Raw genomic sequence first — 17,080 nt, 5'->3', positions numbered from 1 at the left:
AACCAAAGCTAAAAATTAGAACTGACCTCTAATTTTTCCAATATATTTAACTCATTGTTAATTAAACAAAATCTCAAATCAAAAAATTCTTTGGGAAAAATTTTAAAATGGCACCTGAACTTTGAACTCAATGTCCCATAAACACTTGAACTTTACTTTATTTCAATTAGGCACTTGTGCTTTACAAAACCCCCAAATTGAAGCACCTACCGTTAAATTTCGCCTACAATGTCAAAAAATGTGGGACGTGAAAGGCTCTCCCATTAAGTACCCCATTTGGAACACAAAACCAACCCCAAAAGTTGTAGAGAAGAGGGTTTTAATTTGGGGAGTTACTTTGATTGTCCACAATTTTGGGACTAGTGTTGTGTGCCAATGGGGCACTTAACGGAAGAAAAATGCCACATCACCCCAAATTAAATGGTATATGGCGGTAGGTGCTCCAATTTGAGCGTTTTTTTTTATAGTATAGGTGTTTAATTAAAATAAAATAAAATATAAATATTTATGAGACGTTGAGTCCAAAGTTCATGTGTTATTTTGAAATTTTCCCCGATTCTTTGGGTTGTTTGGAGACATGCATCCATCCGGTGAGTGGAGGTTGTTTAGACTTTAGAGACATGCATCCATCCAGTGAATCCACTCACAGACATCTGAAGCACAAAGGATGGAGTCACGTGTTCGGAGGATTGAGTAGCGCAGCACAAAGGTCCGAAAACCACGTCATATGCATGCGCTTTAAATCAGTATCCTCACCCTCACATTATTACTAGTATAAAAAAGCCTTGGTTTTCCGCAAAGCCAGACAGAGCAGCACTTACATACCCTGGTTTTTACAGAGGTGGGTTCTGCCCAGATTTTGTCATATTTCTTTCTGATCAATCTATATGTATCTGCTTATATAATCATCTGCAGGTGTGTGGATTGAGGGAGCTATGGGAATGCAGTGGGATATGATGTGTGGATTGGGTGAGCAAGAGAGTTTAATCACATTGTCCTCTGTTTCTGATCAATATATATATATTATATATATATATATATGTGTGTGTGTGTGTGTGTGTGTGTGTGTGTATCTATGTATGTATGTATGTATGTATCCGCTTATATAATGATCTGCAGGTGTGTGGATTGAGGGAGCTATGGGAAGGCTGTGGGAACTGATGTGTGGATTGGGTGAGCAAGAGAGTTCATTGAAGACCCCATTCAGGTTCTTCCTCATCCCCGGCTCTTTGCTTGATTATACTTGTTCGGGAATAAAACTCCCTACACAAACTTCTTCATCCCCGGCTCTCTTTGCTTTATTATACTTGTTCGGGAATAAGAGAGTGTTTCACACCATGTCAAAAAAAAAAAAAAAAAAACTCCCTACACAAACTTGTGCCTGTACCTGTATTGTAGGAACTATATTGACTTGAACCGAACTTGCATCGACATGAACTCGTAACTTGAATCGACAGTGAACTTGAATTTGTAACTCGACTTGAAACTTGGAACTCAACTTGAAACTTAGAATTGAATCGACATACATACATTTATGTATATATATGCGCTTTTAAAGACTTCTTAAAAAACATGCTTTTAAAGAGTTCTTCGAAGACCCCATTTATGATAATTCTTAGTATACATACATTTATGAATCGACATACATACATTTCTTCGAAGACCCGTTTGCTGGTGTAGCACTACCGGTGGTGAAGATGTGTGTATTTGTTAGTTTTTTTCTTTTTATTATTGAAAAATGCTTTCTGGTTGACTAATACAACTGTGGTATAACAAACTGTCGAATTTATCTTTTTGCAAAATATATATATGTAGGCCCTCGGAGGGGTCCGAGAAGAGCATCGGAGTACCAAGGTGGCGGCCTCATTGCGGATGCAAGCGCCCGTGCCCATGCAACCCATGCCACTATTGATGTACGTATCTTGGTTAATTAGTTTTTTCTTAAATAACCACGGTAGTATAACCGTGTAATTTATAATTGGTGGTCCTTAGAGGGGGCGCTATTTTGCAAGCCCTGTAAAATGTTGTCGACTAATACCCCTTTATAGTATAACAGATTTTGAAATTTATGTTTTTGCAAAATATAATTGTAGGCCCTCAGAGGGGTCCAAGAAGAGCATCGAAGCAGAGGGAGGGCATCCTTCCAAAACTCGTAATAACTGTGGACGAATGCCAACCATGCCAATGTGGAGCTATCATGGATTTTGCTGCCAGCCTCATGACATTAAAAAATAAGAAAGAACTAATATTGGTTTTGCTTGTCTCTGTGTGTGTGTGTGTTTTTTTTTTTTTTTGAGAGGAAGAGCAAGAAATGGATTAATAATAATAATAAGATAAAAAGTGCAACTATTTTGTCGCCGTTACAATAAAGAAGACATGCCAACAATATGTGCTTTGTGATGGAGTCTATTTAGAATAAAACTAGTGTCACCATTCATGCGTTGCACGAATAAGCGTGCTCAGGACAATGGTTCGAATTTGAGTTTTACTTTTTATTATGTGGCCTGTTTCAAGAAAATTAATTGAAACTTTTAGTTTAGAACATATATGACAATGATACAATCAACTTCATCAAGTTAATTCATGGACGATACTTAACTGATGACTTTACCATTGCCACATAAATAGTATCTGTTAATACTACTAGTTGACCCTTCCTGCATGGCACGAATGCATGTCCGTTGAAGAGAGGAGGTTTTGATATAGGTTAGATATGCCTTGTTCATAATTTTAGCGTTGCAAGGAAAATAAGTGGGTGAAAATAGGGATAGCATGGATATAGGTTGCTAGATATATCACATAAATTGATCAGAGGATCAAAAGTATCAGTTCATCTAGATATGCATAATACAGTGCACATACGTAGATATATTACAAAGGTTGATTAAAGTATCAAAAGGACCGGCTGATGTATATATAGACAACACAGTGCATCAAAAGCATTAGTTGACTTTGAGATGGTCAAGGAGCATAAGATTAGTAGAGCTGGGAGTAGGCATTCATAGCAACGTGAAAGTACTTCAAAAGGGAGCAGCCATTGATAGTAGAGGTGGGAGTAGGCTTTACGGTTTATGGCTTCAGTTCAGCTTGCGTTTTTTGCCTGAAATTTCTTTGGCTGGGTGGGAAGATGCTGATGCAGTGACGCTTTTTTCGTTTTTGATTGGTGTTGGAGGAGGTAGGGCCAGTGTTTGTTGAAGATTTTGTTGGTCATCCAGTGTTGGCAGTGGTATGGCAGACATTGAATAGACATTGAACTTGCACTGCGAAATTCCAGCATAGGTGTTCATGTAAGCTTTGAGTGTGATGTTGCATCTCTTGGGTTCAGCAAGCTGGTCAAGGAGCTCCGGCGAGAGTGGTGCCTGCATGATGTATTTAAGAAGCAGTGGTTATTTTGTGTGATAAAGGGAGCATGTTTAAGTGGTGTTTGGCGTAAAAAGGAGTAATGTTGTTACATTAGGTTCAGTTGTGTCTATGTTGGCTTCCGTAATGCCGTAGAATTGCTCAACAATTTCTGGGAAGATTGTTGCCTCGATCGATGCTGTTGGATCGCTGACCTCAATGTTGAACTTAACCCTGTCATTTTGGGAGATAGCAGGAAGTTTAAATGTTGATTGTAGACTGCACGTATTTGTTTTGGGAGGGAAAGTTTGTACCTTGCTAGTGGTGGAACTCGTTGGAAACAGTAATTGCACCAGAGTTCATGATCTTCATATGCATTTGATGCTCTGTTGCATAGTGAGCAAGCAAGATAATAGAACCGTTGATTGAAATTGGTAAGTTTTGCTATGCCTTTCACATTAATGAGTTGGACCTGTGATGAGCTTGCAACGTATGTGTTTTTTTTTTTTTGGGGGGTAAGGAAGAGCAAAACTAAACTGTCTATGCATTAATATTACATTAGATAAAACAAACCTAAACTATTGTATCATTAGCTTAGTACAGGGATCTGTGAATCTGTAGGGTCAAGTTATGAGACAGTTGTGCAATATATTTAAACTAATGGCAAGTGAACCCAACAAATAATTTGCATTATTTTTTGTGAGTCCCCTGAGCAAACACTTTTTGATAGCATAGAAAGATAATTAGGCATAAACAGAAATCATGAGACTTGAATGCAATAGAGCTTTGATACCATAACTACATGATTGTTAGATATGGGTTAACTGTAAGTGCTTGTTTTGCTTTACCTTTTCTGCTTTGTTGCTTTACATGTAAAAGTAACTCGGTGAGTTTACTGTTTTGGGGCTTAGCTAACGGATGATTGGAGGCTAATTTTTCCTATTTTATGCGTATTATTTTTTGTGCATGGCTGGTGCTTCATGTGTGTATACACGCGCACACACACATACGTGTCGATATGTATATATTTGTATTTTTGGGGGGTGGGGGGAAACCAAAAAGAAAAGAAGGGAAAGAGGTATATGTGAACAGAAAATGAGAGTGTCTTGGGGTCATGTTATGTTACCTAGTACCTAGAATATTTTTTAAAGTCCGCTTACAGTCCGCTTACGATACATTTTTTAGAATGCTCAAAATAGGTGGTACCAATAAGAACAGATGCTTCCTAACTCGTGTTTTTAGGAGAGTTTATGCATGAATTTTTTATTTGGTGTTGTTTAGTAAGTTTGGGAGTTGGCTCATACTTGTCTTTGTGTTTGTGTCGGTTTTCGGTTTGTTCTATATGTATTCAAAGCGAGAGATAAGCTAAAGGAACGGACCCTTAAATGATGCTACACTGTTAATAACTGACTGCTACCATCTCGATCGTAGATTTTTGGAAGGGAACAAGGATATACATTTTGAGAATCATGTAAAAGCAGTGGCTGACAAATAGTGGATGTCTATAGTTGGTCTATTTGGACAACGACAGTAAGAAAAGATAAATAGAGTAAACATAAGAAAGACAAAAGAGGCTTGTGGATTGTGCCATTATCATTACCTTCTCGACTGAGGTAGGAAGGTTGATAATGTTGATTGCATCAGTTAATGGAGGGGCAGCAGATTTGACCATGAGAGCTTGCATTGTTGCCATTGGTGGTAATTCTCTGATCTTGGCGGCATTGGCAAGGCACCTGAAGAAGTTTTTGGATTATGAAATCAATCATGGTTCGAGCTACAATAAAGTATATTGGAATTGACATAGGTACCAGGATTGGAGTGCTGCATTTTCTGGTATTTGTGGATTGAGGATAAACGATGAGGTAATTTTAGTGGCAAGGGAAAGACCTGGAAAAGAAGATGAATTTTATTGTTTTTGTATCTGAGGTAAACATAATGAAATATGTAGGAAGTGATGATTACCGTAGTATGTTGAAGTTTTCAGCCTGTGTCCAAGTGCAACTGGAAATGTGCCTGGTAAAGTTGTCGTTGTGAGTGCTTCATAATCGCTGAAGTGATCCCAGAGAGATATGATCATCGGCTGCAAGCTAAGAATCAGAGTATTTTCAGCATGGATTAGTTTTGGTAATGAAATGGAAGGGTTATTCAATTTTTGTTCATTTTTACCTTTGATCTATAACACGAACATCTGTAACACGCGATTGATTTGCTGGTTTTTGAGTGCCACCTTCAAGAATGGCAAAGAGGACATCTAGTAAATGAATTAGTAACGTGTTAGTTATAAAATTAGCACAGTGTATGTGATGCGGGAGAGTAGATGAAAACATAGTAGTCAATGAAAACATAGTGGTCAATACTAAGGGATAGTTTTTCAAATGTAGCACACAATGGAAAGCACCGAACATAACAAAAAGAGAAGCAGAACATACATTCCGGAAGTCAGGCCCATAGACATCGTAGTAAATGAATCTCACTACTGCATGAGAATCAACAAGAACCGAAGGAAAGCAAGCAGTCTGTAGATTACCTATAACAGAAAAGAAAAATCACATAGATATTAGCTAAAGGTGAAAACAAGGAGAGCGTACGCAGAAAGACAATTTGTTTGGTAACACATTCGAGTGCCAACCTGAAGGTGGGGGCAAATCTTGCCAGCGACCACTTGGCCTAGACCAATCAAACACAAGTTCACAGCCATCTTTATCAAACAGTCACATGAAAGATCCACTGACGTTCGCACGAAAAAACAATCCTATGGTCAACCTCGAGCTGATGTGCCTGGCGGAACTCGTCCCAATTTTTGCGAAACTCATGGTCGATAATCTCTACTGACCAATGCTGTGTTTGGTTTGTGTTTTGAAAATTTTTTTAAAAAATAGTAGGGGTAATAAGTAGAGAGAGATAGAGAGAAATCTTGAAAGTAGGGAGAACCTCGGAGAATTTTTTGAAAAATTCTTTTCAAAAAGCAAAGAGAATCCAAGTACTTGAACCATTAGTAGGGAAGTATTGACGAAGAGCACGGGGCAATCTCTGCGAAAAAGCCAGACAACTCTATTACTTTATATATCTGACCCCAGGGGAAACCTGTAGCCAAGGGAGAGGGGTGAAACCATAAGAAAATGTAAGAGCTAACCTCAGTGACACCAGGCATGGAAAGTTTTTTTAGATACCAGCATTGATCAACAACTGCGCAGAAAAATCTTAAAAGTTAATCGCACAGAAAAAGGCAGAAATGAAAAGCTGTGTAAATGGAAGATGCAAATCTGCACAATAGATAACATTCTCAAATTTGGGCAGCTAAAAACATAGTCTTTGTGTATATATACCTTCCTCACTGTACCTCACAAACAAATGGTACACAAGATCATCCAACCATGCATTTAACTGGAAGTCATAATTCCACTCACTAACATAGCCCAAATTGAAAACACCCTGGTAGTCTTCAACAAACTCATGAGATGGCTGGTAAACCATACGATTGTCATTGCCACGCACCGCAAAAGCAGCATCACCTGTTCCCCTTCAGCTGTTTGCAGAAAATATGAAGCTACTGTAGAAGAAGACAAGGGAGAAGGGTTGGGAATCTTATCCCAACGGAGAAACGGAGCATGGACTACCATCCTCTCCTGCAAAATAAACGCACAAAAAAGACGGCTAAACTGAAGAGCATCCACGCATGAGCTAGACAACACAAAACCAAATCTCCAGACAACAACTCCGAGTAACAAATAAAGCCAAGGAGCTAACACTATGAGCAGCACAAGTGACCAGCACAGGAAACAATAAAAAGATAATAGGATCTCGGCAACAAAATAAACGGACCCAAAGCCATTGGGGAGACCACACAACTAAGCTAATCACAGAATCAACACCACAAACGAAAAGACCCAACAAACCGAACCGAAAATGCAGAACAACACCGCAAAACAGAGAAGGAGACGAAGGCAGAATAGTTACCTGGAAAATGACGCAGCAGAAAGCCCTAGAAACAGAGGAGAATGCCAGAAATCACTGGAGCTGGCTCCAACAAAAGAAAAAACAACGAAATGCAAAGGAGTGAGGACAGCCATCAGGGAAGACAGGAGAACGAACGGGCGAGATACTGCACCCATCCCACAGACCACCAAGATTACGCCAGCTAGCCCACTACCCCAGGCTCAAGCAAAATTACCATTTTAGACACCCAAAGCCCTCTAGCCTAGAACCTCCGGGGGCATTATTGGAAAAATGGGACCAAAATTGGGCATCCCTCAAACCTGTTCTTATTACTAGGTTGTTTGCAACGTGCTACGCACGTTTGGTTATGTTCGTTGGTCTAATAATTAAATGTATTTAGTGTTTCTTGTTTATTCTTTTGGTTGATTAGGGGTTTTTTTTGGAGATTGTTGTAAAACAAGTTTAAATTAGGTTTTCTTTTTTTGTGGTCTGTTCTTTTGGTAGATGACCAAAAGAGTGCATATTTCCATTTCAGAACCTAACATATGATATTACAAGTTGAACTGCTACCTCCACGATAGATCTAAGCACCCCCAAAAAAAAAAAGGGAAATAGATGGAATTGCTGGGCTCAAAATGCCAAAAGGATATAAATAATAATTTTCACTTAACAGCATCATTAATAGGCAAGTTAATGAAGCATTTGATAGCCAACAAGATTGAATTCAGTTGCATATGAATTATTAACAAAAAAAAGTCAGTTCTTCTATCAGCGGGCATGAGCTCATGTGTCCACCACAACAATTAAAAGTGTTCATATCAGGCCATGTAATGATCAATAAAATCACTTCAGAAACTAATAAGAGAAGAAGCTTGCTGCGAGAATTTTGTGCGAAATGATGACCAGAACCTTGGTAATTAGACAAAAAGCTCCCCGCACATGACAAGGGTTCCGGTTGAGGCTTTCTTCTCCTACAGTAGTGTCCATCAAGACGCTTCCTGCAACTTCTCTTGCCCTCATCGAATTCTTCTAGTGAATGGAACCTGCATCAAGCATTGATGGAAGAGTCGACAAATTTCAGGCTCTACAAAATTAATATCAAACATACGAAACATGTTAATCCATACTGCATAGTTACCTGGATCATCCATTTGATTACCCTGGTCCTTGAATACCAAGGAACCCAATTTTATGACTACCAGTGATGTCGAATGAGAACAAATAGGATACTACAATTTAAGCGACGGTAAAGTAACTTATCAACGAGGTATTTGCAAGTCATGGAAGAGAATTATAAACATTGACTTCATATGCTCTGCGGTACCTAATTATTGTCAGCTCTAACCATTTTCAGCAAACAATATTGATGAGCCTACTTTGTAGCCTCCACCCAAAGGTTGTGTTTGATCATGGGTCTGTGGAGGGAAACACAAGGTTATCGGAAGAGATAAGAAATAATTAAGCAAAGCTAAACTTAATTTTGGGGAAACTATTTCCTTAGTCCTTGGTGAATCACTCCACAGATGCATGGTCCAAACACAGCCTTATTGATCCCCTCTCTATGCTTTCTTGAGCTAAGGTTTTTTCCCCTTCTAGTAACTACTTAATCTGACCTAAGTTGACACCATGAACAACACGAAATGGGAGGAAGACCATGATGTGCTCCCTGCCAACTAATTACATTTAACTGAACCAATTCAGATGTGGTAAGCTATTAACCTAAAGAAACAAATGACAAAACACAATTAGCCTGCTACAACACACACACACTTGCAAGGCAGTCCAAATAAGAACTGAAAACTCGAAGTTAACAATTGCACACACATGCCCAAAGTCCAAAATAAGAGCTGAAAAGTGGAAGTAAAAGTCGGCACACACCCCCTTGCACACACATAGCAGCAGCCAGCCCCTGCACAGACACAGTCTTTTTAGACACACTTCCTCAACACAAACAGCTGAAAATTGCAAGTAACTCAAGCCTGAACTTACCTCTTGGCTCATATAACAATATATGCCATTCATCATAGCCAACAAATGTCCAACACAGCTGCAAACAAAAATATAATTTATCCTTTTGGCTCAAAAATATATCATCATAGCCAACAATATATGCCAATGTTACATAGCAATTAAGTAAATCTGTTCTCTTTTTTTTTTTTGGCTCATATAATTGAATGTTAAAACGCACTAAGGCGGCAAGCCGGTAACGTTAGTTACCAATTGACCATATAATGTTGCCCCGCCTAGGTCCCGTAAGTCTCTTCAAAATTATGTCATCATTGCAAATAAAATTTCAAAGTACTGGTATGTATAAAGGGTTGATTGAATGCGGCACACACACACACACACACTCATCCCTCTCCAAGCATCATAGTGGGCTCATAAAAGTACTACGAAAAGCATGAGGGTACTCATGGCTGCAACAAAAAATTACCCCACCAAGGCACTATCTTCGTTAAAAATGCAACCGCGCAACGGATGCATATGGTGATGGACAATTCTGGAACAACGCAGAAAAAGCAAGAGAATCCAAAGATATAGGAAAGACTACACCGTACACACAATTCTAGAACAAAAACAACAGTCTTGGAACAAATATATATATATATATGCACTATGCGATAAAATTGGGAAATGAGTACTTATACACAAAACTCTTGGTGAAAAAACCCATTCAAATAAACCTATGATTTCAATGGGCCTTTTGGTTTGCAAACATGTTCATAATTCGAGGGAAAACAACCTTGCATAGAATAGACATCATACAACTGGATATAGATATCATATAGGAGTAATTATATAACTAGTAGCAAGACCGTATGACAATAGAAACTATCAAAATACCAAGATATCCCAACAACTGTAACATATTAGGATAGATGAACTTAGTAAATTAAGGCCGAGCAACCTATACCCCATTTAACTAACACGAAAGCACAAATAGCAAAATGAAATCAATTTGACACAATATCCATCTATGTGTCCAGTTTTAGCTGTGGGAATGCATACCTAGAGCTGGGCAAGCGCAAGAGAGGCATGCATAGTTAATAGCACAGAGAGAGGTTGAGATATGAGCATCCTTTGCTCGCCCAAATCTGACACTTACGAAACGGAATACTTAATAACCACCATAGTTGATGCAACTGATAGACGCATTCAGTGTGTTAATACTCGTTTCAATTCCAAGTTGATTATTTCACACAAGTCACGACTAATGATATTCCAATCAGCACAAGTGAAAAACCTAATTTGTAACAAATTGACACAACATATTACCCAAATCAACCAATTCCAAACAAAAAATACAAAAGGCCCAAATTTCAGAAACTCAAATTTTGGATTTAAGAGGGAAAGCACAACAAACCAGTGGAAAATGAACTGTGATATTCAATGACATAAAATAGCTATTTGCAGTTAAAATGGTTACCTCTAATAGCTTGTAGATGCAATGATCCAAACGGTGGACAGTGATTCCCACGATCTTCTACTGTACAAACCAACCACGATATTAATCAAAATTAGAACAAACATAACAAACAACTAAAGTATATTTTACCTAAAAACATAAACATACTTTTTGCGCATCAAAAGTCAAGGAATTAGGAAACCCTAGGCTGAAAAGTTTTTGCGCATCAAAACATACTTTTTGCCCTCCAGCCCATAACTTGAGGCTCGCCAATCGAAGGGCTTGATTGGACAAATCGGACTCAAATGGCGACCAACTGATTTCACCAAATGGAGGTTTTAGAAAGAGGGGTGAGAGAGATGGAAAAACAAATCGACACATAGACACATACATATGCGCAAACATATCTATATTATTGACCAGAGATCAACACAAAAAATAAACAGATCAGAGATCAGAAACCAGAAACCAGAAACACACACAACCAAAGGGTCGCCATCTCCGTCGTTCTGCCGCCTCATCTGCGCCAGCTCCGTGCTTCCGATCCCATGGAGTAAGAGAAAAGGTTCTACGTCTTCAATTTCGGTGAAAGACTCGTCAATAGTGAGGTGCCTCGCGCAATCGAAAGAGGATTCAATCGACTTTGGCAAGCGGCTGCCCTGGCACGGTGGAGATCAGGGATTTCGTTCCGATCGAGAGTAAAGTAAGAGAGAGATATGTACGCTGGTTGTTGTCAGAAAGCAGGGAAATGAAAAGACGAAATCAACCCTACACAAAACTTGAAATTCCAAAAGGAAAAAGACAAAACCAGGCCAAAAATTTAGGACATAACCGGAATTGTCCAAAAGTCAGAAAACCCACTTTAGTAGGGGGCGTTTGGATGGTGGCTTTTCCCATTTTCCACTTCCAATTTTTGGCTTTTGGCTGTTTGTCTGGCATAGGGAAAATGGGTTTTCCCAGGTTTCTAAAACAAAAGCCAGAAAGAGCTCAGAGGAGCTTTTCACATTCTCATTTTCTCATTTTGTTCTCCTATCATACCAAAAGACATCTCTATCCTTTTTTTTTTGAGATAATTCTACAAAGCCCTGATTTTATCTTCTCTACTGATTTCCTTCGCATTCTCACTGTTCTCACGTACCAGGAGAATACGAGAAGAGAGAGGCCGGCGCAGACGACTGGACCTTTGACCAAAGTAGGGAAATCGTTCACCTCTTTCACACTTCTGCATCTCCTACCACAAAAACAGGGAGAATTTCGTCTTGGTTAGAATTATGGTTTCCATTTCGATCTGACCATGGAAGAACCCAGAACATAAAATAGACTCTGTATCTTCCATTCCAACATACAAATTTTGACAAAAATTAAACCCACCAAACATGACAAATTGTATTGTTTCGCTTGTTTTTTCCGTTTCCAAAAATTAAACCCACCATCAAACCCACTACATATCCATCTACTCCACTACAAACTCTAAAAAACCCACCAAATTCAATTTCGAAATCCTATGGTCTCCGAGACCACCTCTCCCAGATCTGCCCCGCCGATTTTGATTTTGTATAAGAGAGAGAGGGGGAGGGGGGCTGTTGGTTTTTTAGGAGGAAAATGGGCTCTTGATTTGCAGAAATGGAGATTGGGTATGGAGGAGGAGAGAGAGAAATGGGTTTGGAATTGGTTCGTGCGTGGGTGAAAGAGAGAGAAATTTTGGTTTGTTTCAAAATAAGGGCAATATAGTAAAAAAATAACTCATAATTTATTTTTATCACATATTTTTCAAACATTACTCTTGCTGTAACTGCATTCTACACATTTCATCCAAACAGTCTATCAAATTTAAAATACATTTTGATCAAAATTAAAAAAGCCAAAAAGCTAAAAAGTTAAAAATGAAAAGTCAAAAAGTAAGTTTCCAAACACTCCCATAATTTGAAAATTGGTCAAATGGTACCATGGACCCACCACAAGACACGCGAAAAGACGGTAATGCCCCCAAGGATTGAACTGGAGCCTCTCCCACCTAGGGCTTCAATTGGAAATCAATGCCAAAAATGGCCCGACAGGAAATCGAAATCTTCGCTCTATTACTCCGGAGGTTGATCAAGGAGAGAATTGAGTCACGTGTTCTATTACTCCGGAGGAGAATTGAGTCACGTGTTCGGAGGATTGAGTAGCGCAGCACAAAGGTCCGAAAACCGCGTCCATGTGCATGCGTTTTAAGTCTGTATCCTCACCCTTACATTAAACTAGTATAAAAAAGCCTTGGGTTTCTACATTGCCAGACAGAGCAGCACTTAAATACCCTGGTTTTTACAGAGGTGGGTTCTGCCCAGATTTTGTCATATTTCTTTCTGATCAATCTATATGTATCTGCTTATATAATCATCTGCAGGTGTGTGGATTGAGGGAGCTATGAGAATGCAGTGGGATCTGATGTGTGGATTGGGTGAGCAAGAGAGTTTAATCACATTGTCCTCTGTTTCTGACCAATATATATATATATATATATATATATATATATATATATATATATATATATATATATATATATATATAAATCTGTTGTTGAATGCTATGCCACCACGGAGTTGGTGCGGGTCTCAGCAGAATCTTTTGGCAGTGATCCTGACACGATGCCGTATATATATATATATATATATATATATATATATATATATATATATATATATATGTATGTATCTGCTTATATAATGATCTGCAGGTGTGTGGATTGAGGGAGCTATGGGAAGGCTGTGGGATCTGATGTGCGGATTGGGTGAGCAAGAGAGTTCTTCGAAGATCCCATTCAGGTTCTTCCTCATCCCCGGCTCTTTGCTTGATTATACTTGTTCGGGAATAAAACTCCCTACACAAACTTCCTCATCCCCGGCTCTTTGCTTTATTATACTTGTTCGGGAATAAGAGAGTGTTCCACACCATGTCAAAAAAAAAAAAAAAAACAAACTCCCTATTTGCTTTATTATACTTTTTCGGGAATAAGAGAGCGTTCCACATCATGTCAAAAAAAAAAAAACTCCCTCTTTGCTTTATTATACTTGTTCGGGAATAAGAGAGTGTTCCACACCATGTTAAAAAAAAAAAAAACTCCCTCTTTGCTTTTTTATATTTGTTCGGAAATAAGAGAGTGTTCCACACCATGTCAAAAACAAAAAAAAAACAAAAAACTGCTAGAATTAAGGATATGATTTAATCAATATTTGATTTGGTCAATATTCTTAATTGTGTAATCTTATTTTATGCCATAAGTGTAGAATATTTCCATGTAATCTTGTATTCTTTTCTTGTTAATGTTTGTACTATATATATTGTACAACTACGATGAATGAAATTATCAGAAAATTACTCCACAATTGTGTTTATTTTCATAGTATCAAAGCCACCTTCAATCTCCTTTTCTTAAACTCTAGGAATTGAAGTAGGTCCTGTATTCACAATTGTTGGTGTTTCTGTTCATATCATTCCGCTGCAAAATTTTCTTCTAGTGCCGTCATGGCTGAAGTAAGTGGTGCTAAATCACCAAAGAAGAACGAATCTTCGACTATTGTGTCTGGTCTCCATATGCAGGAAACATCCTCTCTCATCACTCCGGAACGGCTGGACGGTACCAATTATGTGGAGTGGTCTTTGAATGCCCGAAATAAAATCCGTGGGAGAAAACGTTGGGGTTATAAGGAGGCGAACTCTGATCCAAAAGCAAATCTAGCCACAACCCTTGCATTCACTGCTAAGTCTGGTATGTCTTTTACTGGAAATAGTAATTGGATAATTGACTCTGGCGCAACAGACCATATGACTTGTGATCGTTATAAGTTTAGTCATTTATCTCCTAAATGTTCCAAAGCCACTATCACCACTGCTAATGATGTATCATCTCCGGTTATTGGAGTTGGTACAGTTCCATTATCTTCCACGTTAAAAATCCATGATGTCTTATTTGTGCCGTCGTTAAATTGTAATATTCTCTCTGTGAATCAATTAGCCAAATCTCATGATTGTGTTGCTCTATTTTTTCCTACTCACTGTGTCTTTCAGAACATCCATACTCGGGAGAAGATTGGCAGTGGTAGACAAATGGGCGGATTGTACTATCTTGAAGATGGATTCCAACAATCCGATAAAAAAGGGCACGCTCTTATGGTAAATGGAGATTCGATGAATAAAAAAAAGGAGGAAATTTGGTTATGGCATAGGAGATTGGGACATCCTTCCTTTGGCTATCTTAGGAAATTATTTCCATCCTTATTTCATGGATGTAATCTTTCAGATTTTGTTTGCGAAACTTGTGTGAAAGCAAAAAGCCATCGTACTAAATTTCATTTGAGTGATCATAAAACAGATTTACCTTTTTCATTAGTTCATTCAGATGTTTGGGGACCGGCCCCAATTTCTACTCTTAATGGGATGAGGTGGTTTATAACTTTTGTTGATGATTGCACTCGCATGACTTGGGTTTATCAAATGAAACACAAGAGTGATGTTTGTTCAATTTTTCGCATGTTCCATCAAATGATAACTACTCAGTTTGGTGTTCCAATAAAAGTCTTTCGTTCTGATAATGGTGGTGAGTACGAAAAGAAAGAATTGATGGAATTTATGCACTCTGAAGGGATTATTCACCAAACATCTTGCACAGATTCTCCTCAACAAAATGGTGTCGCAGAGCGAAAAAATCGACATTTATTGGAAATTACTCGATCTCTTTTAATTGGGGGTCATGTTCCTATTTACTTGTGGGGTGAAGCTTTGAATTCGGCGGTCTATTTAATGAACCGTACGCCATCCAGTGTTCTTAATTTTCGAAGACCATTGGATGCCCTTTCTGACCATTGCACTCTCCCACCGGTAGTACTTCTGGCTCCACGAATTTTTGGGTGTGTGGTTTATGTTCATTTGCATCCTCGCCAACGGACTAAGCTTGAATCTCGTGCTTTGAAGTGTGTTTTTGTGGGATATGGGAACAATAAAAAAGGCTACAAGTGTTTTGATCCAAAAACTCGAAGGCTTTATGTTTCCATGGATATTACTTTCCACGAGACCGAACTTTTTTACAGGGCGCCAATTCCTAATTTACCATTTCTAGGGGAGAATTCAGACGAAGTGATAAATTATGCAGAACTGGAAGCATTTTTTACCTCAGAAAATATTTCTTCGTCCGGAGATTCTTCAGGACAGGGTGAATTTTCAGATGAAAGGGAAGAGTTATCGGTTGTTGAACCAGAGACGTCTCATACTGAAAATAATGCTCTTCATGATAGTACAATGCCTCCCAACAATTCAACACAACCACTGAGCCAGTCTTCTTCTGAGATTCCTCCAGAGGTATCCACTAACCCTAACTCCACTGGTAGTGATGATCTTTTTTTTGAATCTCAAGTGTCTCAATATCGTCTTCCGCCTCGTTCTAATCGTGGTGTACCACCTGTTAAATATGAGCCTGATCCTAAATCCAACGTTAGATACCCCATTAGTAATTATGTGTCTTGTCAAAAACTGTCCAAGTCATATGCGTCTTATGTGCTACAGTTATCATCTGTTCCTATTTCTAGTAAAATGCAGGAGGCTCTAGCAGATGATAGATGGACTCAAGCCATGGCAGAAGAAATGGCAGCGCTTGAGAAAAATGATACTTGGGAGCTTGTGACTCTACCGAAAGGAAAAAAGACCGTGGGATGTAGATGGGTCTTTGCGGTCAAGCATAAAGCAGATGGGACAATTGAGAGGTATAAAGCTCGATTGGTTGCGAAAGGATATACGCAATCTTATGGGGTTGACTATCAGGAAACTTTTGCACCTGTTGCCAAACTTAATACAGTTAGAGTGCTCCTGTCTTTGGCGGTGAACCGAGATTGGCCACTTCTTCAGTTTGATGTAAAAAATGCTTTTTTACATGGAGATCTTACAGAGGAAGTGTATATGGATCCCCCTCCAGGTGTGGAAAAATACTCAGATATTACAATGGTATGCAAACTTAAAAAGGCGTTGTATGGGTTAAAACAGTCTCCAAGAGCTTGGTTCGGTAGATTTACCAAGTCTATGAAGAGCTTTGGATATAAACAAAGCAACTCAGACCATACGTTGTTTTTAAAGCATCGAATGGGTAAAATTACTGCTTTGATTATATATGTTGATGACATGGTGGTGACAGGAGATGATCAAGAAGAAATTGAGAGCTTACAACGACACTTGGCCTTAGAGTTTGAAATGAAACAACTTGGAGATTTAAAATACTTTCTCGGAATCGAGGTAGCCCGCTCAAAGAATGGTATTTTCTTGTCTCAACGAAAATACGTTCTTGACTTGTTAACTGAAACAGGTATGCTTGGATGTAAGCATGCAAATACCCCTATTGAACAAAATCACAAGTTGTTTAATTGTTTACATGCA

At 38.7% G+C, this 17,080-nt stretch overlaps 1 protein-coding gene across 1 annotated transcript; it reads right to left on the bottom strand.

Moving 5' to 3' along the window:
* Positions 1 to 2,768: 2,768 nt before the first annotated feature.
* On the bottom strand, positions 2,769 to 11,398 carry LOC131329890 (replication protein A 70 kDa DNA-binding subunit B-like). The gene is made up of 12 exons (XM_058363308.1): positions 11,162 to 11,398; positions 10,703 to 10,762; positions 10,285 to 10,370; positions 5,969 to 9,184; positions 5,769 to 5,866; positions 5,506 to 5,590; positions 5,302 to 5,426; positions 5,148 to 5,226; positions 4,940 to 5,072; positions 3,654 to 3,811; positions 3,453 to 3,573; positions 2,769 to 3,359 (listed from the first exon to the last, which is right to left on the bottom strand). The coding sequence occupies exons 7-12, from the start codon at positions 5,414 to 5,416 to the stop codon at positions 3,078 to 3,080; spliced, it is 888 nt and encodes a 295-aa protein (XP_058219291.1). The 5' UTR covers positions 5,417 to 5,426; positions 5,506 to 5,590; positions 5,769 to 5,866; positions 5,969 to 9,184; positions 10,285 to 10,370; positions 10,703 to 10,762; positions 11,162 to 11,398; the 3' UTR covers positions 2,769 to 3,077.
* Positions 11,399 to 17,080: the final 5,682 nt, after the last annotated feature.

Source organism: Rhododendron vialii, chromosome 6a (assembly GCF_030253575.1).
Source record: "Rhododendron vialii isolate Sample 1 chromosome 6a, ASM3025357v1".
Classification (NCBI taxonomy): Eukaryota; Viridiplantae; Streptophyta; class Magnoliopsida; order Ericales; family Ericaceae; genus Rhododendron; species Rhododendron vialii.
This window is presented reverse-complemented; position numbering and strand designations above follow the sequence as displayed.

What these genes read in the sequence shown, in the direction of transcription:
- LOC131329890 (XM_058363308.1), bottom strand. Translation starts at nt 5,416, where the DNA reads ATGATCATATCTCTCTGGGATCACTTCAGCGATTATGAAGCACTCACA. An exon ending in TTCCTACCTCAGTCGAGAAG is followed by an intron (nt 3,812 to 4,939) that starts GTAATGATAATG and finishes AGCTCATCACAG; the next exon opens with GTCCAACTCATTAATGTGAA. An exon ending in TAGACACAACTGAACCTAAT is followed by an intron (nt 3,360 to 3,452) that starts GTAACAACATTA and finishes TACATCATGCAG; the next exon opens with GCACCACTCTCGCCGGAGCT.